This window comes from Macaca nemestrina, chromosome 14 (assembly GCF_043159975.1).
Source record: "Macaca nemestrina isolate mMacNem1 chromosome 14, mMacNem.hap1, whole genome shotgun sequence".
NCBI lineage: Eukaryota > Metazoa > Chordata > Mammalia > Primates > Cercopithecidae > Macaca > Macaca nemestrina.
In genome coordinates, this window is record NC_092138.1 from 67,129,914 (window position 1) to 67,155,210 (window position 25,297).

A 25,297-nucleotide genomic window follows, 5' to 3' on the forward strand; every position below is an offset into this window, starting at 1 on the left:
CTCTGAGCAGAGCAGAGCAGAGCAGAGATGTTAAAGCTGGGCTTTAGAAAAAGCCATATGGGGGTGGGGGAGGGGGTCGGGAATGAGTGTTTAGTGTTAGTATTTAAAAATCGCAGCCAGGCACAGTGGCTCACACCTGTAATCCCAGCAATTTGAGAGGCCGAGGCGAGCAGATCGCTTGAGCCCAGGAGTTCAAGACCAGCCTGGGCAACATGGTGAAACCCCATCTCTATTTAAAAAAAAAATAAAAATAACAATAAAAAAGAAAAAGAAAAATTTGTTAAAAAAAAAAAAAAAGAAAGAAAAAAGAAAAGAAAAGAAAGAAATCGCCCTGGAAACTGATAAAGGATGGATTGGAGCATGGATTGGGGATGGGTGGTAGGTGCTGGAGGAGCCCTGGAAAGAAAAGTCCAGAGAGGGAAAGTTGGGCCAAGGAGGAATCCAACCAGGCTGTAGTTTCTTGAACAGGAGTTCGGGCTCATTCAGGTTGGAGTGTCTCTGAATGGGTGAGACCCCTAGGACTGCAGGAGTGAAGGAAGAGTGGCTGATAAGGCCAAGTCTTGGGCAAGCCGATTCGTGTCTTTGATGGAGGAAGAAGAGTGCCCAGGGGCTGGAATCATCCTGATCAAAGCCCTGACATCTCTCTTGTGCGCTGGGGCAGTGGAGAGGGAGGTTGTGTGCTCAGGAAAGGGCTGTGTCAGCTCGAGGGCTCTGCTGGCTATGGCAAAGCCTGGGGAAGGGCAAGGCTGTGGAATGATAGGCGATCCAAATTTGGTTTCACCTGTTAACGAAGGGGAAAAAAGGTGCTAGACTCAGTTAATCTCTTCAGAATTGGGAGGACCTGGGAGGGGAAAGATCTAGTTATGGTAATAGAGATGTTTTTACAGGTGCAAATCCCTCCCGCACCCCCAACACAAAACAGCTTTGCAGGGCCATTTCAAATTAAGGCAATGAAACATATTTTGGGGTAAAAGTTTTTGGTTTCTTTTTCTGTCATGTGATGTCAGGTTGGAATTTGGTATCTTATTGCTACAAAGATTCTGTTCTGCCAGTCCCAGTTGGGTCTAAACTCCGAAAGGGACGGGATATAATATCAGACATGCCCAACGGCCCCGCTCCGCTCCCGCTTCCCAATATGGCCTTAACTAGTTTTTAATGTTTCTTTGGAATCCCCTTGGCCGAGAGGGAGGTCCATTCAGTCGGCTGCGGGGCTTAGAATTTTGTTTTTCTTTTTGTTTCACACACCCCAGTTTCGCAATATCCATAATGTCCAGCCCTTGACAACCAACATAGCACCTGGTCACCTGCAGGAGCCCTGTGAAGTTGGCAAGGGGTTGGTGTTGTGATCGCCGTCTAACAGACGGGGAAACCGGGGCTCAGAGAAGGAGGGCAACCCCCACGGCGGGACGCATCTCCCCAGCGTCAAGGCTGGGAGTAGAAGCCGCAGCCTCCGCTCCGGCCCGGCCCCACGGCTGGACGCAGCTCCCCAGAGCCCGGGCTGGGAGCAGAAGCCACAGCCTCCGCGCCGGCCCGGCCCCACGCGCGGCCGGCAGATGAAAAACTACAATTCCCAGGATGCCATTCCGAGCGGGGTTAGGAAGCGGAAGCGAAGCCGGAGGCGAAATCCGAAGGCGCCGCCGCCGCTGCTGCCTGGGGTGACGGGATCAGGTAAGCCTAGGGGGCTGACTGGGGGCTGCGGGGTTCAGCCTGGGACAGCTGCCTCCCTCGCGGCAGGGCGGACGCTAGGAAAGCAGCGTTTAGCAGTCATGTGGCCTGTGGTACACTACCTTCCTGGGCTTTCCCTTCCTGCCTCTACTCGCACGCGCCGCAGCTTGTGGGCTGGGAGGCACCCGCAGGCGGGGTGCTCTCGGGCTGGAGTCGATGTGCCATCATTTAGCGGCAGCGTAGGTGCCCATCAGGTGGGACTTGGGCTAGCAAAGGTCTGAGGCCTTTGCCAACCTAGGGTGAGGGTGCGGAGTGGAGTATTTATGAACTCAGCAAGTATTTAATGAGCGTCTATAAGCAAACAACACTTGTAGGGATGGAGGAGGTTCCGACAAAAAATAAATAAAATAAGTTATGTTGGATAGTACAAATCTGAATGAGGGGAGGAAGGTAGTCTGTAAGTGTCTGAGGGAAGAGCATTGAGGGTAAAGAGAACGGCGAACGCAAAGGCCCTGAAGGGTATGTTTGAGGAACAGCAAACCAGAGAGTGCAGGGGAAACTGGAAGGTGGACCTTAATGATCTGCATAGGTCATTGTATGGATTTGGGCTACTTACCTTAAGTGAAATGGAGAGTACTGCAGGGTTCTAAGCAGAAGAGCGTGATTATCAAACACTTAGGATGCTCACAGGCTCAGCACTAAGTGTGTACAGGTGAATTGTTCCCTGGCTTTATAATCTAGTGGGGAAACAGGCAGCTGTCATGCAAGGCTGGGTCAGATAGTTGGAGCCCCATGAAAGCTGAACGAATGTCATCCCCAAGTACCCAGGATGTACTGTTCTGTCAGGTGCTTAGTAACTTTGTTGAATGAAAGTAAGGAATAGTCCCAGTTTTGAGCACTGGACCCACAATGGAGACTCAGAAAAGATTTTGAGTGAAGAAACGGGAAATAAATGAAATCTCACTTCTTAATACTGTTAACAATGGCAATTAAATTTCAAGCTGAATGTGAGAGGGGGACAAACATTCAAACCAGAGCAGCAGTCAGATTCATGCAGATAGGAAATGTAAAGGTGCTGCCAGGATTGGGTAATGGACAGTTACATAAAGATCACAGAGTTTCACTTTAGGAAAATGAACAAGCTCTGGAGATGGATAGTAGTGATGGTGGCAAACAATGTGGATGCTCTTAGTGTGTTTTTAGCTGCACATTTACAAATGGTTAAAATGCTAATTCCTGTGTCAAAACAAAACAAAACAAAACAAAAAAAACTAAATCTGGGCGTAGATGCCCCACACAGATTGAGCAGATCTCTGCTTCTGTGATGTCCAACTTCACCTTTGCTTTCTGAGGATCCCTAGGTGGCAATCACCTAATCAGTATTTACTGAGCTTCCATTCTGTTCCAGGCCTTATGCCAGTTAACAGATATACAAAGATACAAAAGGGGTGGGCTCTGCCTTCAGGAGTGTTAGCTTGTTTTATTACTCTTCTGGTGGTGGTTGGAGTTGTTTTTATTTGATTTTCAAGATTATTGCATCCCAAGTTCCTGGTCTAAGAAACATTCTCAGGGACTACAGAGATTTGGAGAAGCATGAGGTAAAACGAGGGGAAAAGAAAGGAAGGGAGTGGGAGTGGTGGCGGTAAATTTCAGTTCAATTCAACAAAAAATAAACACTGCTGTTTTCAAGGAACTATACTGTGAACTCTTCAGTGTTTAGGTAAATGTAGGTATAAGCCCTCCTACAAAGGAATTCAGTTTGATAGGAGAGAAAATACCAGCACAGACTTTCCAGTTTTTAAGAACAACAGTGGAAGTCTGTAGCTCCTCGGATCTCCTATCCTCGATCTCTTTTCTCCTCCTCAGCGAGACTACCTCCAGAGAGAGCTCCAGAGAGCCTCCCAGTCATTCCCCAACAGGCCCCGGCATACAGGAGGAGCTCAGTGGAATGTTTATGAACTAATGAATGGTCAACACAGGTAAAAATATGAAATGCTTTGAAGTTTAAAGGAGGAAGAGATCACATGGCTATTAACAAATTAGCATTTATTTAACAAATTGGTGTTGGTTTTCTCACCCTAATAAAATGAAGTTGTCAGTTAAGGATTAGTTTATCTTTTCATTTGTTCTTTTCTGAATGCCTATATGCAGAAAAATGCAGGTGACTGATGGTTGGCATAACAGTCTGTTCAGTCATCCAAAAAAACTGTCATAACAGGGGTCTAGATATCTTTTGTTAAAAATACATGTTTATGGGCTGGGTGCAGTGGCTCACTCCTGTAATCCCAGCACTTTGGGAGGCTGGGGTGGGCGGATCACTTGAGATCAGGAGTTCGAGACCAGCCTGGCCAACTTGGCAAAACCTGGTCTTTACTAAAAATACCAAAAAATTAGCCTGGTGTGGTTCATGCCTGTAGTCCCAGGTACTCGGGAGGCTGAGACATGAGAGTCACTTGAACCTGAGTGGTAGAGGTTGCAAGGAGTTGAGATGATGTCACTGCACTCCAGCCTGGGTGACAGAGCAAGACTATCTCAAAAAAAAAAAAAATAGGCCGGGCGCGGTGGCTCAAGCCTGTAATCCCAGCACTTTGGGAGGCCGAGGCGGGTGGATCACGAGGTCAGGAGATCGAGACTATCCTGGCTAACACGGTGAAACCCCGTCTCTACTAAAAATACAAAAAACTAGCCGGGCGTGGTGGTGGGCGCCTGTAGTCTCAGCTACTCGGGAGGCTGAGGCGGGAGAATGGCATGAACCCGGGAGGCGGAGCTTGCAGTGAGCCGAGATCACGCCACTGCACTCCAGCCTGGGAGACACAGCGAGACTCTGTCTCAAAAAAAAATATATATATATATATATTTTATATATATATATATGTGTATATATATATATGCACCAGCACAGTGGCTCACACCTCTACCCAGTGACTGGGAAGCTGAGGTGTGAGGATGGCCTGAGGCTAGGAGTTCAATACTGGCCTGGGCAACATAGCAAGACCTATATCTTAAAAAAAAAAAAAAAAAAAAAATATATATATATATATATAAATAAAAAATCAACTTCACTGTTCATTCATGTGGAGTGCTTCTGAAATGTTTAAGAATAGCTTGGATTTTTTGTTTTGTTTTTGAAACATGGTTTGCTCTGTTACCCAGGCTGAAGTGCAATGGCACTTCATTGTAGCCCACTGCAGCCTCGATCTCCCGGGCTCAAGCGATCTTCTGGCTTCAGCCTCCCAATAGCTGGGACTACAGGTGTGCATCACCATGCCCATCTAATTATTTTTTATGGAGATGGGGTCTCACTTTGTTCCCCAGGCTGGTCTTGAACCCCTAGGCTCAATTGATCCTCCCTCCTTAGCCTTCCAAAGTGCTGCGATTACAGGCATGAGCTTCTGCGCCCAGCCAGCTTGGCATTTTCCTCATTTCTCTGGAAATATGACATACATTATGAAATTTTATACATGCCACTAATTCTTTGTGATAGAGTCTGTTGTAAATATGTTTAAAAATTAATTTGTACTGGGTTTTAAAGGATTTCTAAACAGAAATAAACTTTAGCCTAGGCAGACAAATGGATACAAATTTCAAATCTATAATTCTGAAAATCTGGAAGGTAATTTACTTGGTCATCTTCAGGAATGTATCTGGTGGTCACATGTTCACATGATATGTCACAAATAACCAAAACTACTCAGAAGATTTACCTTTTAAGAACAACTGTAAGAACAACACTGAAGGGGTTGTGAATAGTAGTTAACAACAGCAAGTATTTCGTGAGTACTTGTTTTATATCAGTAAGTGAAAGGTATCTAATTCTTGCAACAATCCTGGGAGGTGGTTTTATCCCATTTCGTGAGAGACTCTATGGCAGAGACTTAAATCTTCTAGATATTGTCCCATCATTCACAAGTGGCAAGCTAGGAAGTGTGTCTGAATTCTAAGAATGCTATTTTTCCACTTAAACCTATTTAAGTGTGTCTGAACTGAAAACAACTACAATTTGGCCCAATTTTGAGCATTTGATGGAGTACAAGAAAAAAGGCAATGTGAACTCAACACTAGAAATGTTTTCCAAACACAGGAGTCAAAATGGAAAAGAAAATATAATTCTAGGACACTAGCCATCTCTACAGTGAATGATATTTATGGAGTTATAATAATATAAATGCAGTTTACAGCCAGGTGCAGTGGCTCACACCTGTAACCCCAGCATTTTGGGAGGCTGACGCAGGTGGATTGCTTGAGCCCAGGAATTCCAGACCAGTTTGGATAACATGGTGAAACACTGTCTCCACTAAAAATACAAAAATTAGCTGGGTATGGTGGTGCATACCTGTAGTCCCAGCTACTCATGAGGCTGAGGTGGGAGGATGACCCGAGCATGGGAGGTCAAGGCTGCAGTGAGCTGTGATTGCACCACTGCACCCCAGCCTGGGCAACAGAGTTGAGACCCTATCTCAAAAAATAGTTTACAAATTTGGTTTACAAATTTTAGAAAATACCACAGGGATAGACAAAGCACTTAATTGTTTTGTCAGGGCAAAATGTAAAACCTACCTTGACCATATAAAATTAAAGGCTCAGTTGGAAAATTAAAGGAGGAACAGAGATAGAAATATAAGGGTGTTTATGTTCACAGCCTAAAGATATTGGGGAGTCAGAAATACTATGTCTTGAACAAGAAACAGAAGTTTAAAAATATTCTTAAAAGTATTAAAGACTTCTGGTAATTGTTATGACAGAAGGAATGGGTATTGGACTTACCTTCCTACAATAAACTATAAAACCGGACAAAGGATATGAAGAAATTGTTTTCAGGTATTGGGCAGTAGTCAGGACAAGACTGTAATCCTTGAGGGAGAAGAATCACACAAGCGAAGCCCCACAGTCACCCTGGCTTTCTACCTGAGGGTATATAGTGACATGGAGCCCATACAGAGTGCATCGGTGTCATTGAGTGGAGGAAACAGTTGAATTTAGGGCTGCTGAGATGGCTGCATACAGCAGGGTACTGGCAAGGAGGGAGCTGTGTAGCAAAGGAGCTCCAGAAATCTGCGTAGGGGTCCCCAGATGGTGATGCTGTGGAACATTTGGAATGCTCATACATTGCTGACAGGCAGTGTAAAATGGTATAATACTTTGGGAAATGGATGGTTGTTTCTTATGAGTTAAATACACACCTATCCTATGACCTAGCAATTCTACTCTTAAAACTTAGTCAATGGATGTGAAAACATATGTCCACAAAAACACATCTATGAAAATGTTCATAGCAGATTTATTCCCCAAGCTGGAAAAAATCTCACATGCCCATCAACAGAATAAATTGTGATATAGTCATACAGTGGAATGCTATTCAGCAATAAAAAAGCAACTACTGATACATACATGTGTAAATCTCAAATATTTTAAGGGGAAAAAAGTCAAGTGCTAAAGAGCACATAATGTTTGCATCTATTTATATGAAGTTGTATAATAGATACAGATAATTCATGGTTATAGCAAACAACAGTGGTTGCCTTTGGCAAGTTGTGGGAATGGGATGAAGACTGATTTGGAAAGTGGAGAAGAAAGTTAAACTTTCTGAAGTGAGGCCAGGCGCGGTGGCTCACGCCTGTAATCCCAGCACTTTGGGAGGCCAACGTGGTGGATCACTTGAGGTCAGGAATTCGAGACCAGCCTGGCCAACATGGTGAAACTTCATTTCTACCAAATATACAAAAATTAGCTGGGCAAGGTTGTGCGCGCCTGTAGTCCCAGCAACTCAAGAGGCTAAGGTGGGAGAATCGCTTGAACCCAGGATGTGGAGGTTCCAGTGAGCTGAGATTATGCCACTGCACTCCAGCCTAGGCAACAGAGTGAGATTTCGTCTCAAAAACAAACAACAAAAACTTTCCGGGGTGATGGAAATGTTCCATATCTTGACAGGATTGTCAGTAACACAGGCCTTATACATTTGTTAAAGCTCGTTGAGTTAATATATTTTACCACACACACAAATTCATTAAACTGTACTCTTAAAATCTTTGCCAGAGAAATGTAAAGATCAAGGTAACCTGATCTCAAAAAAATTTCAAAATCAAGGTAACTAATGAAGAATTAAAAATAATAGGCCAGGTGCGGTGGCTCACACTTGTAATCCCAAAACTTTGGGAGGCCGAGGTGGGCGGATCACCTGAGGTCAGGACTTCGAGACCAGCCTAACCAACATGGTGAAACCCCATCTCTACTAAAAATACAAAAATTAGCCGGGCCTGGTAGTCCCAGCTACTGGGGAGGCTGAAGCAGGAGAATTGCTTGAAGCTGGGAGGCGGAAGTTGCAGTGAGCTGAGATCGCAACACTGCACTCCAGTCTGGGCGACAGAGTGAGACTCTGTCTCAAAATAAATAAAAATAATAGGGGTTGATTGGGAGCAGTGGCTCACACCTGTAATTCCAACACTTTGCGAGGCCGAGGTGGGAGCTCAGGAGTTGGAGACCAGCCTGGGCAACATAGGGAGACCCCCATCTCTGCAGAAAATTTAAAAATTAGCCAAGCATTGTGATGCATGCCTGTAGTCCTAGCTACATGGGAGGCTGAGGCGGGAGGATTGCTTGAGCCCGGCAGGTTGAGGCTGTAGTGAACCATGATTATGCCACTGCACTCAAGCTCGGGTAACAGTGAGACCTTGTCTCAAAAATAGTAATAATAATAGTAGGGACTGATTTAAGCGATTTGAATTCTTAGGTTTCATAGCGAGTCAATACATTCAAAGCTGATGAATCATGAAATAATGATATAAGCATATGAGTTCAGGTTAAGGAGTTAAGTACCAAAAGAACGAAAAACAACTGGTTAACAAGGGTTGCCACTAGAGGTGGAAGGGATAGGAGTGTGGATTATTACTTTTCATTATAAATAGGTCTTTTTACCATGTACATGAATCATACTGCATAGACTTACACTTTTTAAGATGTATTTTTCATAAAATAGTGGTTGTGTGACTACACTCAGAGGACCAGCCATAGGTAATGGTCACATCATTCTTGGTCTATGACACTTGACCATTTACTAAAGCATTTCTTTCTTTTCTTTTTTTTTTTTTTTTGAGACGGAGTTTCACTTTTGTTGCCCAGGCTGGAGTGCGATGGCATGATCTCGGCTCACCGCAACCTCCGCCTCCCAGGTTCAAGGGATTCTCCTGCCTCAGCCTCCCTAGTAGCTGGGATTGTAGGCATGTGCCACCACGCCCGGCCAATTTTGTATTTTTAGTAAAGACAGGGTTTCTCCATGTTAGTCAGGTTGGTCTCGAACTCCTGACTTCAGGTGATCCACCTGCCTCGGCCTTCCAAAGTGCTGGGATTACAGGCGTGAGCCACCGCGCCCGGCCGACTAAAGCATTTCTCACTCATATCATTCTTAGATTTTGAACTCCACTTTGAAATTATGACATCATTTGTTAAGTGTTCTGTAACAGTGCTTGTCCATAGTTTTCAACCTCAGCACTTCTGAGGGATATTAAATATTTTCATTGGTGACTGTGGCTTTCTACTGCAGGTGGTACTCAGCTGAGTTGGAGGGAATACATAGTTTAAAAAAACTAAGTCTGATACATACCAACTACCTAAAAGAATTCTTGGTTTCATGTCACTCTACTGTATATTTTGGTTCATCCTCCCAGAATGTCTCTAGTATAGTACCCTATTTATAATAGGTGTTCAATAAATATTTGCTAAAGGAAGGATTTTGAAAATAAACTGGTTGAAACATAATGGGGGAGGTGACGTGGCTTTTGCAATCTCTGTCCTACTCTCAAATCATATAATGCATTTTAAAGTACACAATAAATAACTTGGTTATCTGTGTCACTGCAGCAGTAGATAATCATTGATTGCTTGGAGATGTCAGGTGTTGTGCATGTCCTCTAAGAAGTGCATCTGGGGCCGGGCACAGTGGCTCATGCCTGTAGTCCCCACACTTTGGGAGGCTGAGGTGGGTGAATCACTTGAGGTCAGGAGTCTGAGACCAGCCTGGCCAACATGGTGAAACCCCGTCTCTACTAAAAATACAAAAATTAGCTGGACTTGGTGGCAGACGCCTGTAATCCCAGCTACTCAGGAGGCTGAGGCAAGAGAATCACTTGCACTCAGGTGGCAAAGTTTGCAGTGAGCTGAGATCACGCCATTGCACTCTAGCCTGAGTAACAAGAGTGAAACTCTGTCTCAAAAAAAAAAAAAAAAAAAAAAAAGTGTATTTGGCTTCCTTACTACTGAACTGTTTCTCTGCTGAATCATTTCTCTGGAAGACACAAGTTTTTCTCAGTCCAGTAAATCTGGTTCAGTATTTTACACACTTCTGATCTTTTGGTAACACAATAACACTTTGTTATTTGGATGTAGGGAGATACCTATGTTAGTGAAATAATGTAATAGCTTACATAATTGTGCCTTTTTCCAGTCTGGTTGAAAGAACAGAGGACTAAGCACATGGACTGGAGATTGGAAGGGAGTACTCAGAAAGTAGAATCACCTGTGCTGCAGGGGGAAGAAGGCATCCTAGAGGAGACAGGTGAAGATGGACTTCCTGAAGGCTTCCAGCTTCTGCAGATTGATGCGGAAGGCGAGTGCCAGGAGGGAGAGACCCTGGCCACAGGCAGTACAGTATGGTGCTCGGTGAGTGTAGTGAATTGCCTGGCCATTGGCCTTGAATGATGGAATGTCTCAGACACCCCTGTTTTAAGGATGGATATTGGTAGTGAAAAGAGAAACTGGGAATGAGTTTTGTGTATTCTAAGTGATGAATTAATTTTCTGCTAACTGGTTTAAAGTTTTAGTTTCATTTGAGTCATAGGAAAAGTAAATAAAGTTCAAAAGGAATTTTTGATACACCTCTGAAAGGTCAGGAAATCTAAACTCCAGGCCCTGTCACTAATGAATTTTCTGTGACCTTGACCAGGTCACATCTCTTTTTCTGGGGCTCTGTTTTCTCTAAACACGATCCAATCTAGGTTTGTTTTTATGAGTAATTTCCTTTTTCTCGCCAAACTTTATATATAAATGAGAAAAAATAAGTAAATGTTTCTAATGTTCATTTTCCTTTTTTGGTGCTTATGAAGTTCTCAAACAATTTTGTTTTCTGGATAATATAAGAAAAATGTCCAGAGAAAACAGAGACACTGGGAAAAGATAGTTGCAGCAAAGAAGAGCAAAAGAAAGCAAGAAAAAGAACGAAGAAAAGCCAATCGTGCAGAAAATCCAGGTGACAATAAATGAGACTGCTGGTATAATCATATTTATTTTTTAGCAAACGTGTCTGCATGTTCCAAGGAGAGTAGGAATTTTGTTTAAGTAAAAAGAGGCATCTGGGATGTGGGACCCACTGTCCTATTTTCTTGGGAATCAAAACATCAAAGAAAGCAAAATTTGCGGCTGGGCACGGTGGCTCACGCCTGTAATCCCAGCACTCTGGGAGGCCAAGGTGGGTGGATCACGACCGTCCTGGCTAACATGGTGAAACCCCATCTCTCCTAAAAATACAAAAAATTAGCCAGGTGTGGTGGCGGGCACCTGTAGTCCCAGCTACTCGGGAGGCTGAGGCAAGAGAATCTCGAACCTGGGAGGTGGAGGTTGCAGTGAGCCGAGATTGAGCCACTGCACTCCAGCCTGGGCAACAGAGTGAGACTGCGTCTCAAAAAAAAAGAAGCAAAATTTAAGGTTGCGTTTCAAATATAAACTGTCTGATTAGCGTATGTGTTTATAAGCTCAGAATAGATGGAATGATACCAGCAACAGTATCATTTATTCAGTACTCTGTGCTAGGTTCAGTTCTAAGAATTTTACGTGGATTACCTCAGTGGAGAGGAGCTATTATTATCATTCCCATTTTGTAGGTGAAGAGACTGAGGCTTCGAGAAATTAAGTAACATAATTACGCCCAAGATAATTTAGCTAATCAGTGAACAAACTGAATTTGGATTTAAACCCTGCTGTGTGCTCCAGAGCCCATACTCCTCCCCGCTCTGCTATGTGTAAATCTCCTAATGAACGAATACCTTATACCGCTATCAAGTTTCTCTTTATATGCAAAAAACAAAAACAAAAACAAAACTCACCTGGCTAGGGAGATTTGTTTCTTATATAGTATTATTCCTCTGGTTTTCCACTTTTATTTCTTTCTGATCTTTCTGCTTTAGGCATCTGCCCCCAGCACAGCAAACGTTTCCTGAGAGCTCTAACCAAAGAGAAACTTTTGGAAGCCAAACACTCAGGACCAAGACTGTGTATCGATTTGAGTATGACCCACCACATGTCAAAGAAGGTAGAACATCCACTGGAATTCCTGCTCGCATGAGGGAGGCCCAGAAGGGTGCAGCTTTCACAAAGAATATGGCCAACTCCAGCTTCTGGGATTCCTTAGTAAACTAGGAAAGTGTTTGATTTCCTATACTGGATTACTCAGTTCCAAGGTGGCTGTTGTAAAGAATCTGGAAGAGAATATATGTAGTTTGGTTTAGTTTGCAAATTTTTACCTTGTCTTTTGTTTCAAGCCCAACATCTTTGCCTCTTTGTTCATGATGTCCTCGGTCTGGATGGAACCTTTCAGGTTCAGTTTGCCAGACACTGAATCTTTGGGAAGAGGAGTATTTGCTTGGTAGCACGTTGTGGGAAGATTAGCTGGTGGAAGAATTTTTTGCAACGTGTGTGTTTTTTTTGTTTTTGTTTTTTTGAGATGGAGTCTTGCTCTTGTCACCCAGGCTGGAGTGCAATGGCACAATCTCAGCTCACTGTAACCTCTGCCTCCCAGGTTCAAGCGATTCTTCTGCCTCAGCCTTCTGAGCAGCTGGGATTATAGGCACCCACCACCGTACCCGACTAATTTTTTTTTCTTTTTTATTGAGACGGAGTCTCACTCTGTGGCCTGGACTGGAGTGCAGTGATGCAATGTTGGCTCACTGCAAGCTCCGCCTCCTGGGTTCACGCCATTCTTGTGCCTCAGCCTCCCAAGTAGCTGGGACTACAGGTGCCTGCCACCACACCTGGCTAATTTTTTGTATTTTTGGTAGAGATGGGGTTTCACCATGTTAGCCAGGATGGTCTCAATCTCCTGACCTTGTGAGCCACTATGCGTGGCTAACTTTTTTGTATTTTTAGTAGAGATGGGGTTTTGCCATGTTGGCCAGGGTGGTCTCAAACTCCTGACCTCAGGTGATCTGCCCGCTTCTGCCTCACAAAGTGCTGGGATTACAGGCATGAGCCACCATGCCCAGCCTCAATGTATGCGTTTTAACTGATGCTCATTCACCCCATTGATGAGGGAAGGATTCCCACACTAGAGTTCTGAGAATGGCAGAATGCATGACACCTGACACTGGACAGATGCGATTCACAGCAGTTCCTGAGTCTCATATACTTACAGCCCGGGGAGAAAGATACTGTATACCATACAGGGCCAAGTGGGGATTGTAATCAAGAACAGAATGAACAACAAGGGGCTGTGTGAGGTGGGCTTTGTAGTATCTAGGGGGTGAGGTGCCCCCTGGTTACTATAGGAGGATGTGATTGGCTTGTTTGGAGAATTCCATGGGCTGGCAGGGAACTAAAACTCACTCCTTAGGGATAAACAGAGACTATGCCTTGGACCCTTGATAAAAAGGATTTTTTTTTAAAGCTAGGAGACCTTATTTACGGGAGCAGAGTTGGGAGGGGAGCTTACTATTAGGCTATTTGAAGTATTCCCAGTTCTGACAGATGTCAAGGCAGCACATAATATTGGGCCTTAATTTTAGGCCTTATATCACAGTATGTAAATTTTAAACTCTCTTTTCAGACATCTATTGTATGTGCTAGTGTTTGCATATTTTTCAGATAAGTTAGGAAAACTGCAGATCTGAGGTTCTTACCTGAAACTTCTAACTCTAGCCCTCTAAAAATGTTAACCAAGAATTCCCTACTATTAGGCTGGGCACAGTGGCTCCTGCCTATAATCCCAGCATCTTGGGAGGCTGAGGCAAGAGGACCACTTGAGGCCAGGAGTTCCTGCCTATAATCCCAGCATCTTGGGAGGCTAAGGCAAGAGGATCACTTGAGGCCAGGAGTTTGAGATTAGCCTAGGCAATACAGCAAGAACCTGTCTCTAAAAAATTAAAAATTAACCAGGTATGGTGGCCTGTACCTGTAGTCCCAGCTAGTCAGGAGGCTGAGGTAGGAGGATCACTTGAGCCCAGGAATTTGAGACTGCAGTGAGCTATGATTGTACCACTGCACTCCAGCCTGGGTAACAGAGCCAGACCCTGTCTCAAAAAAAAATCCATACTGTTTAATTAAGATAGCAGATTAAATCAAACCCAGAGTCTTTTTTTCCTATCCAACAAATCAAGCTAAATTGTGAAACTGCTTTTATGTAAGAGCATTGTCTGTGATTCAGGGTAAAAAGTTAAAACTTCCAACCCTATTGCATCTCCTGAAGTTAGGAAGAAGGTACCAAATTTATCTGATGTTCTATAAACATTTCTGTATATTAATCAAACCTCTTTAATAACTTAAATAGTATTACATAAGATTTTAGATAAAAGCTAAAATAAGAATTTCATATATTAAACATTTAACAGCAAGGCCAGCAGGAGGGCAAATTCTCAGTTTTCCACTACCTCACTGTTTCCGGACTCGTATCATTATCTTTTGTCTGTAAGGTGCAATACCACAAGGTATAACACACGCACACATGTACTCCTAGTTCATGGGGTTTTCTGGAGTAGCGTTCAGTGAACTGATTGTAGCCATTTCTTGATAGCTAATTTAGAGTGAGTTGCCATGTTTTCGCCCTGAGTTGTTCTTACTTCTTTGAAGGAATTAAGTAGACTGGCTGGACAGATTCGAAGGTTGTATGGTTCAAACAAAAAAGCTGACAGGCCATTTTGGATCTGCCTCACTGGATTCACAATAGACAGTCCCCTTTATGAAGAGTGTGTGAGGATGAATGATGGATTTTCTAGTTACCTGGTAAGTCTCTTTTTGCATATTATTTGAATTGTCATCTGAAAAGTTTTTGTGGGTAATAGCATTTTTTAAAATGTACTTTTTCATATATATAATGTTATATTTTCAGTATTGAAGTCTAAAAAGTTCAGAACCTCTCATTAGGTCTTACATTTAAAATTTTTTCTCATCCTCCTACTGCATTGGCAAAGTACTGTTACCAGAGTCTAGGACTATATTTTGTATCCTGTATATTTTATGCTAGACTGTATACTCCAGGAATATTTTTGGGAAATGCCGTGACTCCTTTCTTGTTCTCATTAATGGTGAACTGGGAAACATGAGTTTTGGGGGAAGAGAAGGAATCCTTTTAGAAGTAATGCAAATTTAAGATAAGTTTTAGGGAGTACTAAGGTACTTTTCACCTCTCTTTAGGATCTCATACATTTAGTGATACATATACATGCAAGAACCCAGATGAGTTTCTCAGAAATGTCACTGAAAATGCCCAGTGTGTTTGCATTGTGTAGCTGAGACAGCAGTTGTGGCCTTCCCCAGGAAGGTCCACGGAAGATGAATGTGAAGGGTGCATTGCACAGGGCTGCACAGCCAGCTGTTTTGCTGTTACTGTCTTCACAGTCTCTCTTGTGGTGCAGCTAGTTCCAGTTTTCTTCTATGTACTTTTTAAAATGATTATTTTTCAGAAGCCAAACAGTTCCTTTTACAGGTCCACATAGTTCCCTTACTTTCCTGTCTTCTTGCCTTTCTTAGGTGATTCCCTCAGTTTTGAGTTCTTCTCCTTTTGTGTATGTCAGTATTATCTCTTTTGAGGCCAGGCATGGTGGCTCACACCTGTAATCCTAGCACTTTGGGAGGCTGAGGCAGGTGGATTGTTTGAGCTCAGGAGTTCGAGACTAGCCTAGGCAATATGGCAAAACCCCACCTCTACTAAAAATACAAACATTAGCTGGGTACAGTGGTGCGTGCCTGTAGTCCCAGCTACTCAGGGGGCTGAGGCTGGAGGATCACTTGAACCTGAGAGGCAGAGGTTGCAGTGAGCCTAGATGTGCCATGGCACTCCAGCCTGGGTGACAGAGCCAGACCCTGTGGTTTTTTTTTTTTTTTTTTTAAATCTCCTTTCAGAAACCCAGTTCCAGCATTTCCTTCCCCAGAAGGTCATCCTGATGTTGTTACTCCCTCATCGGTAGTCCTGGAACATGCTCCCCGTACCTCTGTCAGAACCCCATGTCGCTGTCTCATTTCAAATAGGTTTGAATGTCTGTGTCTACTTTCCCTCCTAACTAAGTACTTTCTGAGAAGCAGCTGTCAGTCTGTCACACATGCAGTTCCTTGATAAACCTAGAGCTATGCCTGATAGAAACTCAAAGCCCAGTAACTAGCTGTTGACCTTTGAGCTTTTTTTTTTTTTTTTTTTTTAGCCAGGCTAGAGTGCAGTGGCATGATCTTGGCTCTCTGCAACCTCCGCCTCCTGGGCTCAAGCCATCCTCGCATCTCAGACTCCTAAGTATTATAACTGGGACTACAGGCACATGCCACCATGCCTGGCTAACTGTTTTGTATTTTTAGTAGAGACTGGGTTTCACCATGTTGCCCAGGCTGGTCTTGAACTTCTGAGCTCAAGTGATCCTCCCGCCTCAGCCTCCCAAAGTGTTGGGATTATGGGCGTGAGCCACCCCACCTGGCCGTGAGCTGTTTTAACATTGGACTGTTTGCATTTTCAGCTAGATATAAAAGAAGAAGACTGCTTTAGTTTATTTCCTCTGGAAACCCTTGTGTACCTGACTCCTGACTCAGAACATGGTATGTAGTTGAATGCATGGATTCGTATAGCCCATTGTTCCTAACACTGTGTTTCATTATTCCCTGTGGCAGAATTTATTAAAGCCCCTCAAGAAGGACACCCCTTCCCCCCACAAAAAAAAGTAATGTACATGAGCTGCGCTCCTCTTATGGGCAGGTGCCTTGCTGGATGCTTTGATATGTCTTACTGTGTGGCTCACAGCTCACAGACTTAGGGTTTCCATGCTCATCCGGGCCTTGTGTACTGCCTGCCAGTCTTTCCCAGTATCCTTGGTCAGCTGTCCCACTAGCCCTTCTTGGATCAACATTAGATCTATTTTTTCCTAGAAAATCATTCATTCCACGTAATTTTTAAATATATTGGTATTCAGTTGATCATAGTATTCTCATATAATTATTTCACATTCTTCTGTAGTTTTAATTTTGTTTCCTTTCTGAATCTAATGTTGATTTGGGTCTGCTTGCCTTTTTCATGATTAGCTATGCCAACAGTTTGTCTGTTTTATTGGCCATTTTAGAAAATTAGCTTTTGGTTTTATTGAGCAAGTTTCTTTTTGTTTTCTATTGAATTTCTACTTTTATTGTTAATAATTCTTTCATTTTGCTTTCTTTGGATTTACAAATTATAAAACAGATTTGATCTCATTGGCCTTCATTTTTTCATTAGCTCTTGAAGATGTTGATCTAAACAAAGTTTACATCCTCGGTGGGCTTGTGGATGAAAGCATTCAGAAGGTAAGTATTACATTTCAGCCCCAACATCTGTGTTTTAAAAAGCAGTGCTTACTTTTAGAGGCATGTGCTCTGTCATAATCTCATCTAGAGGATCTAAGAACTCAGAGGGAACAGGAAGAAAGCCATCCCCATGAGGTTGGCCCTCTAGCCGGTGAAGTTCCCTCTCTCCTCATGAGCAATGTCAGCAAAATCAAGAGTTGGGAACTAGACTGGGCACTATTTGGTAATTACATAAATAGCCATTGTTGAGCTTCTCCAGTTCTGCAAGGAAAACTCTCATCTTGACAAGTAAGCATCGACTCAACATTCTTACTGGCTGTTTGTTCTTTGAGAGAGTAGTTTGCTCCTTCTCACGTTGACCTCTCTGCTGAAATAGTCTTCTATCCCAAAACTTCAAACTCCTAGAATTATCCACATTCTTTTTGGTTGGAGTTTTAGAGGAATAATTGGGTTGTCACTGGAATTTTGAAATATGTTTCTTTTATATAGCTATTTGTCAAGATAAGCTTGTTTATATTTACTAATTAACATATTACATAGATAAATAATAAAGATTGATATATAAATATAAAAGAGTAGAGTGAAAAATAAGTCTTTTTCCTACCTTTGTCTTCCAATTCCCTTCCTCTGAGGCAACCAATGTCAAGTTTTCTTGTGTATCCTTCTTGAGACATTATATGATCACAAAATATGTGTGGGTATATTTTACATATATGTAGATGTGTGCTATTTGTTCCTGTATGTATGAGATGTACATATATTTAACACAGATGATAGGTTAATTTAATTAAATTTATTTTAAAAACATTAGTGTTCCATGACTCCATAGTGATCATCTAAAAAATGAGCAGGGGCTGCTTATAGAAGAATGCCAGCTAATAAGAAATGCATAATAGAATTAGAAAATCATCATTTTGTCACTCCTAATATAATCATTGACTCAGACAATTGAAAGAAAGGTTGTGGAGGAACTGGCTATTTACATGGTCTCAAAGTATCACCCTACAGATAACAAAGGCAAAGATTTACCATTACAATAAAGCATTCTGGTGGTCACCATCTTATCCAAACTTGATCAAACTTAGTATCACCCATAGAGGTACAATCTCTGCCTCCTGAGGTGAAGTATTCTTGCCAGAAAATGTTTTTTCTTTTTTCCTTTTGAAGCAGGGCCTTGCTCTGTTGCCCAGGCTAGAGTGCAGTGGAGTGATGATGGCTCACTGCAACCTCACCTCAAATTCCTGGGCTCAGGCAATCCTCCCACCACCTCAGCCTCCTGAGTAGCTAGGACTACAGGCCCATGCCACCACACCTAGTTAGTTATTAATTTCTTTTTTTGAGACATGGTCTCACTCTGTTGCCCAGGCTGGAGTGCAGTGGTGTGATCATGGCTCACTGCAGCCTCAATCTCCTGGGCTCATTCAGACCACCTGCCTCAGCCTCCTGGGTAGCTGAGACTACAGGTATGTGCCACCATGCCCAGCTAATTTTTATATTTTTTGTAGAGACAAGAGTCTCGCCATGTTTCCCAGGCTGGTCTTGAACTCCTGGACTCAAGCAGTCTACTCACCTCAGCCTCCCACAGTGCTGGGATTACAGGCATGAGTCACTGTACCTGGCCTCATTTTTGAATTTTTTTGTAGAGACAGGGTCTCACTTCATTGCCCAGACTGGTCTCAAACTCCTGGACTCAAGCAATCCTCCTGCCTCAGCCTCCCAAATTGCTGGGATACAGGTGTGAGCCACTGTGTCCAACCTCGTTTTTAAATTTTTTTGTAGAGACAGGTCTCACTGTGTCCAGCCTCGAACTCTTGGACTTAAGCAATCTCCCATCTCAGCCTCCCAGAGTGCTGGGATTATAGGTGTGAACCCTCTCACCTGGCCCAGAAAATGGTTAAGCTGAATTTAATCATGAGGAAACAGACAAATCAAAATGTGGGACATTCTGCAAAACAATTGGACTGGACTTAACTGAGGCAGGAGGCTGTTTTAGATTAAAAGAGGTTCGTCCAGGCACAGTGGCTCATGTCTATAATGCCAGTAGTTAGGGAGGCCAAGGCAGGAGGATCATTTGAGGCCAGGAGTTTGGGACCAGCCTGGGCAACATAGTGAGAACCTATCTCTACAAAACAATTAGGAAAAGAAAAAACGGTTAAAAAGCCGTAATAGCCAAATGCAGCACGTGAGCCCGTTTGAATTCTGTATTGAGAGGAAAGCTTTATAAAAGACAGTTTGGGGAGAGTTGAGCAGATTTTAATATAGATTGTGTATTAAGTGAAATTACAGATTTATTAAAAAGTTTCTTTGAAGTGAAAATGGTATTGTGGTAAGGTAGGAGAATGTCATTGTTCTTAGATGCATGCTTAAGTATTTAGTGAAGAAGTATTGTGATGTCTGCAGCTTACTTTCAAATGGTTCGGCAAATTGTTTTTTATTGAGACAAGGTCTTGCTCTGTCATCCAGGCTGAGTGAGGTGGTGTGATCGTAGCTCACTGCAACCTCGAACTTCTGGTCTCAAGCAGTCCTCCCATCTCAGCCTCCTGAGTACCTAGGCGCGTGCTACCATGGCCAGCTATTTTTTGTTGTTGTTGTTAGAGACGAAGTCTCTTGATGTAGCTCAGGCTGGTCTTGAACTCCAGGCTGCAAGCAATCCTTCTGCCTCAGCCTCCCAAAACACTGGGATTGCAGGCATGAACCACCTTGTCCAGCCCAAAATACGTATTTATATACAGAGAGAAAAAATGCAAAATATTAACAACTGGTGAGTCTAGATTATAGGAATGAATATTGATTGTATTATTGTTTTGAACTTTTCTTAGGTTTTAAATATTTCAAAGTAAAAAGTTTGGGCCGGGCGTGGTGGCTCACGCCTGTAATCCCAGCCCTTTGGGAGGCCAAGTTGGGCAGATCACAAGGTCAAGAGATCGAGACCATCCTGGCCAACATGGTGAAACCCTGTCTCTACTAAAAATATAAAAATTAGCCAGGCATGGTGGTGTGTGCCTGTAATCCCAGCTACTCAGGAGGCTGAGGCAGGAGAATCTCTTGAACCGGGGAGGCGGAGGTTGCAGAGAGCCGAAATTGCGTCACTGCACTCCAGCCCGGTGACAGAGCAAGACTCTGTCTCACAAAAAAAAAAAGTTTTGGAGGGCTGGAGGACTACTTGAACCCAGGAGTTAGAGGATGCAGAGAACTGTGGTCATACCACTGCACTCCAGCCTGGGTGATGCAACACAGTGAGACCCTGTCTCTAAAAAATAATAATAATTAATTAAAAGTTTATTAGTCTTACCTGCAGCAGGGTGTCAGCCCCCCCTTCTTTTTTTGAGACAGGGCCTTGCTCTGCTGCCTAGGCTGGAGTGCAGTGGCACAATCACAGCTCACTCCAGCCTCAACCTCGAAGGCTCAATTGATCCCCCTACCTCAGCTTCCTAAGTAGCTGGGACCACAGGTGGGTGCTACCAAGCCCAGCTAATTTTTTGTTGAGTTGGGGTTTCACCATATGGCCCATGCTGGTGTCGAACTCCTGGACTCAAGTTGCCCACCTGCCTCAACCTCCCAAAGTGCTGAGATTGCAGGCATGAGCCACAGTGCCTGGCCAACAGTCCCTTTTTTGAGGCAGTTAAGTTCAGAGGGTCAGTGAGAAGTGCATGACTTATAGATGTGCAGTTTTAATACGTTGTGTTATCTGTCCACCTGTAAACTGAAAAATAACTGGAAGATTCGTGAGATGTTTAGAACTTTTTGGTTGTTATTGGAGTTTGGCTTCTTCACAGAAATAAGCTAAGAACAATATTTCTTCAAGGAGATTCATTTTATTATGAATCATTGTGCAAAGAACATAAACTAAATTGTAAGCTCTTCTAGGGCAACACCCAAATATCCTACTAATTTTGAATTCTGTACTCTAGTTCAAAGTGATTATAAAGGAATGACTTTTTATAAAATGTATCATAGCTCATATATGCAAAGGAGTTTTATCCTTTCAGTTAAGCCCTTGTCTTATCAGAGTTGCATCTCTTAAAACATTTTTGGAAGTTCTCTCTTAAAATTTTGTTTCATGTGAGTGAGAAGCAGGTGTCAGCATCAAAAAGGTATTAGGTCCACTTCACTCTATTCCACCTGGTTAGACCACACTCACGATGGCCAGTTATGGGACTGTAAACAAAATGATATTGACTAGCTTAGAACAAGTTCAGAAGAACTTGCCCTGAATGATGAAGGGACTTGAAACTAAGTCATAGTCAAAGAAGAGTTGACAGAACTGAGGCTACAATCTGGAGACCAGAGGATTCCTAGGGGCATGATCACTGCCTTCAGGTTTCTGAATGGCCATCTTACTTGCATAGTCTGACCTTGGGGGAACAGACCTAGGATGAAGGAGTGGAAGTCTCAGAGAAAACAGAGAATTTGGCTCAAGATCAGTAAGAATTTTTTATCAGCTGGTACTATCAAAGTTGGGTGGGTTGTCCCAGGATTCATGAACTCCCTGTCACAAGAGCTGTTCATTGAGTGGCCATATGGCCTCTTGGAGGAGAAGTCATAGGGAATAGACAGACATTGGATGGGTGGTTAGAGTAAGATAGTTCACTATTGAGACCCCTTCCAAGCCTCGGCATGTTAATTATCCCAGTAATCTGAACCTTTCTCTTTAATCCTGAAATCTTAGGTGGAAAATCTTTCCTGTGCTTCTTATAAGGCAGCAATGTAATTTGACTGAGTCAAGACTCAGTCTGAGGGACTTCATGACTGAGGAACATGTTATAAAGGGACATCAGTTTCTGTATTCCGCCACTAAATGGCCTCAAGTTGATGGACTTCTTGTGACTCCTTTTTGCAGTTTTCAGAGCCCTTCCTTTTATTTTTGAGACAGGGTCTCCTCTGTCACCCAGGCTGGAGTGCAGTGGTGCAATCACAGCTCATTGCAGCCTTGACATATGTCCCAGGCTCAAGTGATTGTCCAACTTCAGCCTCCAGAGTAGCTGGGACTACAGGCACACACCAGCACACCCTGTTAATTTTTTTTTTTTTTTTGTAGAGACAGGGTCTCCCTCTGTTGCCCAAGCTGGTCTTGAACTCCTGGGCTCAAGCAGTCCTCTGGCCTTGGCCTCAAAGTGTTGTGTGAGCCACTGCACCTGGCCCCTTTCTTTTAATTGGGCTGTCTGTTCTCACACCTTAATGCCACTTGTTGCAGTGGTGCACCCGTCTTGAATCTTGTCTACCTTTTCTCTTGATGCTGCCTTTTGGCAGTGAGCTGGAAGTTCCAGATATCCAGAATTGGGTCTTACTGAGTTAGGGCTCAGAATGGGCTCTGATTGATTCGACTTCTTGGGCCTTTTGATGTCTACTGTAGCTGCAGATGTGCCTCTTTTGCTTATTTCCCTCTTGGTTCTAAGTGGTAGTGAGTGGAGGACTGTGGATAAGTGACCCCCCAAAAGTAAGATATTGTCACATAATCTCTTGAGACAGTTAACTCATTATCTGCAGTTTCTTCCATTCCACAATAGCGTACTTAATTTTAAAGCTGTATTACATTGGGAATATACTCATGGATAATTTTTATAAGAAAAAGATTTAACTGTATTTACAGAAGGTGACATTTCAAAAGGCCTGGGAGTACTCTGTCAAGACCGCACGCTTGCCAATCCAGGAATACATGGTCAGAAACCAGAATGGGAAAAACTATCATTCAGAGATCCTGGCCATCAATCAAGGTACTTCTTACACGGCCCCCATCCAGCGTGTGTGAGTTCTGGTGCTGCTGCTTTGCACTGTGTTTAAGTGGCCTTTGAGTCAGTCTCTTGTGACTAACTAATGTGCTTGGACTTTATTGCATGCACTTCGTGACACATATTCTGGCCACCAAGAGGCATTCTTTGTTTTATTCCTTGTCACCAACTATGTTAAAGATAGTTGAAATTGTCCCCTTGGCCAGGCGCAGTGGCTCACGCCTTTAATCCTAGCACTTTGGGAGGCTGAGGTGGGCGGATCACCTGAGGTTAGGAGTTTGAAACCAGCCTGGCCAACATGGTGAAATCCCATCTCTACTAAAATACAAAAATTAGGCATGGTGGCGCGTGCCTGTAATCCCAGCTACTCCGGAGGCTGAGGCATGAGAACCGCTTGAACCTGGGAGGTGGAGGTTACAGTGAGCCGAGATCACACCACTGCACTCCAGCCTGGGTGACAGAGTGATACTCTGTCTCAAAAACAAAAACAAAAAAAGCTGGGTGCGGTGGCTGATGCCTGTAATTCCAGCACTTTGGGAGGCTGAGGCAGGTGGATCACCTGAGGTTGGGAGGTCGAGACCAGCCTGACCAACGTGGAGAAACCCCGTCTCTACTAAAAATACAAAATTAGCCAGGTGTAATGGCACATGCCTGTAATCTCAGCTACTTGGGAGGCTGAGGCAGAAGTGCTTGAACTTGGGAGGCAGAGGTTGTGGTGAGCTGAGATCGTGCCATTGCACTCTAGCCTGAGCAACAAGAGCACAACTCCGCCTCAAAAAGAGAGAGAGAGAGAGAGAGAGAGAGAGAGAGAGAGAGAGAGGGAAGTGGGGGGTGGGGGGAGAGACAGTAAGAAGGAGGAGGAGGACGAGGAGGAGGAGAAGGAGACGAAGAAAAGAAATTGTCCCCTTGACCTAGAATGCCCTGCTTTTAACCTCTCACTGACCACTGAATTCCTGTTTGATCTTCAGGGTTCAGTTCAGGAACATCTTGGCTTCCTTCCCCATCCCAGGCCATGGCAGGGCCCTTCTGTGTTCCCATTTTACTGTGTTCCTTTCTGTTACTCCCTACAGGCCTGTATCTTTCAGAGTAGGTTGAGGTCCTTGAGAGTAAGCAGAGCTTGTGTCCTTGCCTCTCTCCCCGCAGGACCTTAGTACCACATATGGTGCAGAATAGGTTCAATGAAATATTACAGAACATCCTTTTCATTTCATTTACTCATTCTTTTTTTCCTCTGTGTGGTCACTGTGTTTTCTGTTTACTCTCTAACAGTGTTTGATATCCTGTCGACTTACTTAGAGACTCGCAACTGGCCTGAAGCATTGAAGAAAGGAGTTACTTCAGGAAAAGGCTATATTCTTCGGAACTCAGTGGAATGATGGGCCTAAGATTGCAGGTGCGTGGCCAGGTGTGGTGGCTCACGCCTTAATCCCAACACTTTGGTAGACCGAGGCGGGCAGATCACCTGAGGTCAGGAGTTCAAGACCAGCACGGCCAACATGGTGAAACCTGTCCCTACTGGAAATACAAAAATTAGCCAGGTGTGATGGCATGCACCTGTAGTCCCAGCTACTTGGGAGGCTGAGGTGGGAGAATCACTTGAACTCGGGAGGTGGAGGTTGCAGTGAGCCGAGATTTCGCCACTGCATTCCAGCCTGGGTGACAAGAGTGACACAGCAAGACTCAATCTCAAAAAAAAAAAAAAAAAAAAATTGCAGCTGCAAGAGTGAGGTGCTGGAGTTAACCTTGACCAAAGAGCAGGGCAGAGGGTGTCAGTGGCACATAATTGCCTTTGCATGACATATTCTCAGAGCTTCACAGTAAGCTAATGTCCGGGACCACACTGAATGCTTTTTAATTTCCCATAGTGCCTGGCTCACAGGAAGTGCCCAGATAAGTAATAAAAAGTTAATGTGGTGGGCGCAGTGGCTCATGCCTGTAATCCCAGCACTTTGGGAGGCTGAGGCGGGCAGATCACAAGGTCAGGAGTTCCCGACCAGCCTGGCCAATATGGTGAAACCACCCTGTCTCTACTAAAAATGCAAAAATTAGCTAGGCGCGGTGGCGCGTGCCTGTAGTCTTAGCTACTCAGGAGGCTGAGGCAGGACAATCACTTGAACCTGTGAGGCGGAAGTTGCAGTGAGCTGAGATCGTGCCACTGCACTCCAGCCTGGGCAACAGAGCAAGACTGTCTCAAGAAAAAAAAGAAATTTATGTAACAAGGAATTAGCCCCAAAACCACATGGCTTTGGATGTGCTAATTGAACTGTTGTATATCTATTTGTGAGAGACCTCTTGAAATTGTTTAAATGGTTATATCAAGAGTTTAATATTCACTAAACTGGCATCATAAAATTGGATGACTTTCTCCAGCCTTGTCTGATCATGCTTATCGT

At 43.7% G+C, this 25,297-nt stretch overlaps 2 protein-coding genes across 6 annotated transcripts in view; one reads left to right on the forward strand and one right to left on the reverse strand.

The window, feature by feature from the left end:
• The first annotated feature begins 1,594 nt into the window (after positions 1 to 1,594).
• On the forward strand, positions 1,595 to 25,273 carry LOC105477171 (tRNA methyltransferase 10B). Of its 2 annotated transcripts, XM_011733552.3 has the most exons (10): positions 1,595 to 1,668; positions 3,532 to 3,644; positions 10,103 to 10,317; positions 10,795 to 10,903; positions 11,838 to 11,962; positions 14,491 to 14,643; positions 16,362 to 16,440; positions 17,108 to 17,175; positions 22,766 to 22,889; positions 24,174 to 25,273. In XM_011733552.3, the coding sequence occupies exons 2-10, from the start codon at positions 3,632 to 3,634 to the stop codon at positions 24,278 to 24,280; spliced, it is 993 nt and encodes a 330-aa protein (XP_011731854.2). In that variant the 5' UTR covers positions 1,595 to 1,668; positions 3,532 to 3,631; the 3' UTR covers positions 24,281 to 25,273. The 2 variants fall into 2 exon arrangements, with proteins under 2 accessions (XP_011731854.2, XP_070934136.1); XM_071078035.1 differs by lacking the exons at positions 1,595 to 1,668; positions 3,532 to 3,644; positions 10,795 to 10,903 and having other exon boundaries at positions 10,211 to 10,317.
• LOC105477170 (exosome component 3) overlaps positions 11,319 to 25,297 on the reverse strand; it is a 36,728-nt gene continuing 22,749 nt past the window's right edge. For 2 of the 4 annotated variants that reach the window (XR_011612709.1, XM_011733548.3), the window contains one exon: positions 11,785 to 12,128. The gene's annotated coding sequence lies outside the window, so the exon portion shown is untranslated. Of the gene's footprint in view, positions 12,129 to 17,740; positions 19,875 to 25,297 lie in introns of those variants that run through there. The other 2 variants (XR_011612708.1, XM_071078038.1) reach the window with 2 other exon arrangements.

Coding starts and splice junctions, on each gene's coding strand:
- LOC105477171 (XM_011733552.3), top strand. Junction 11,963..14,490: donor CCCACCACATGTCAAAGAAG/GTAGAACATCCA, acceptor ACTTCTTTGAAG/GAATTAAGTAGACTGGCTGG. Junction 14,644..16,361: donor ATGGATTTTCTAGTTACCTG/GTAAGTCTCTTT, acceptor TTGCATTTTCAG/CTAGATATAAAAGAAGAAGA.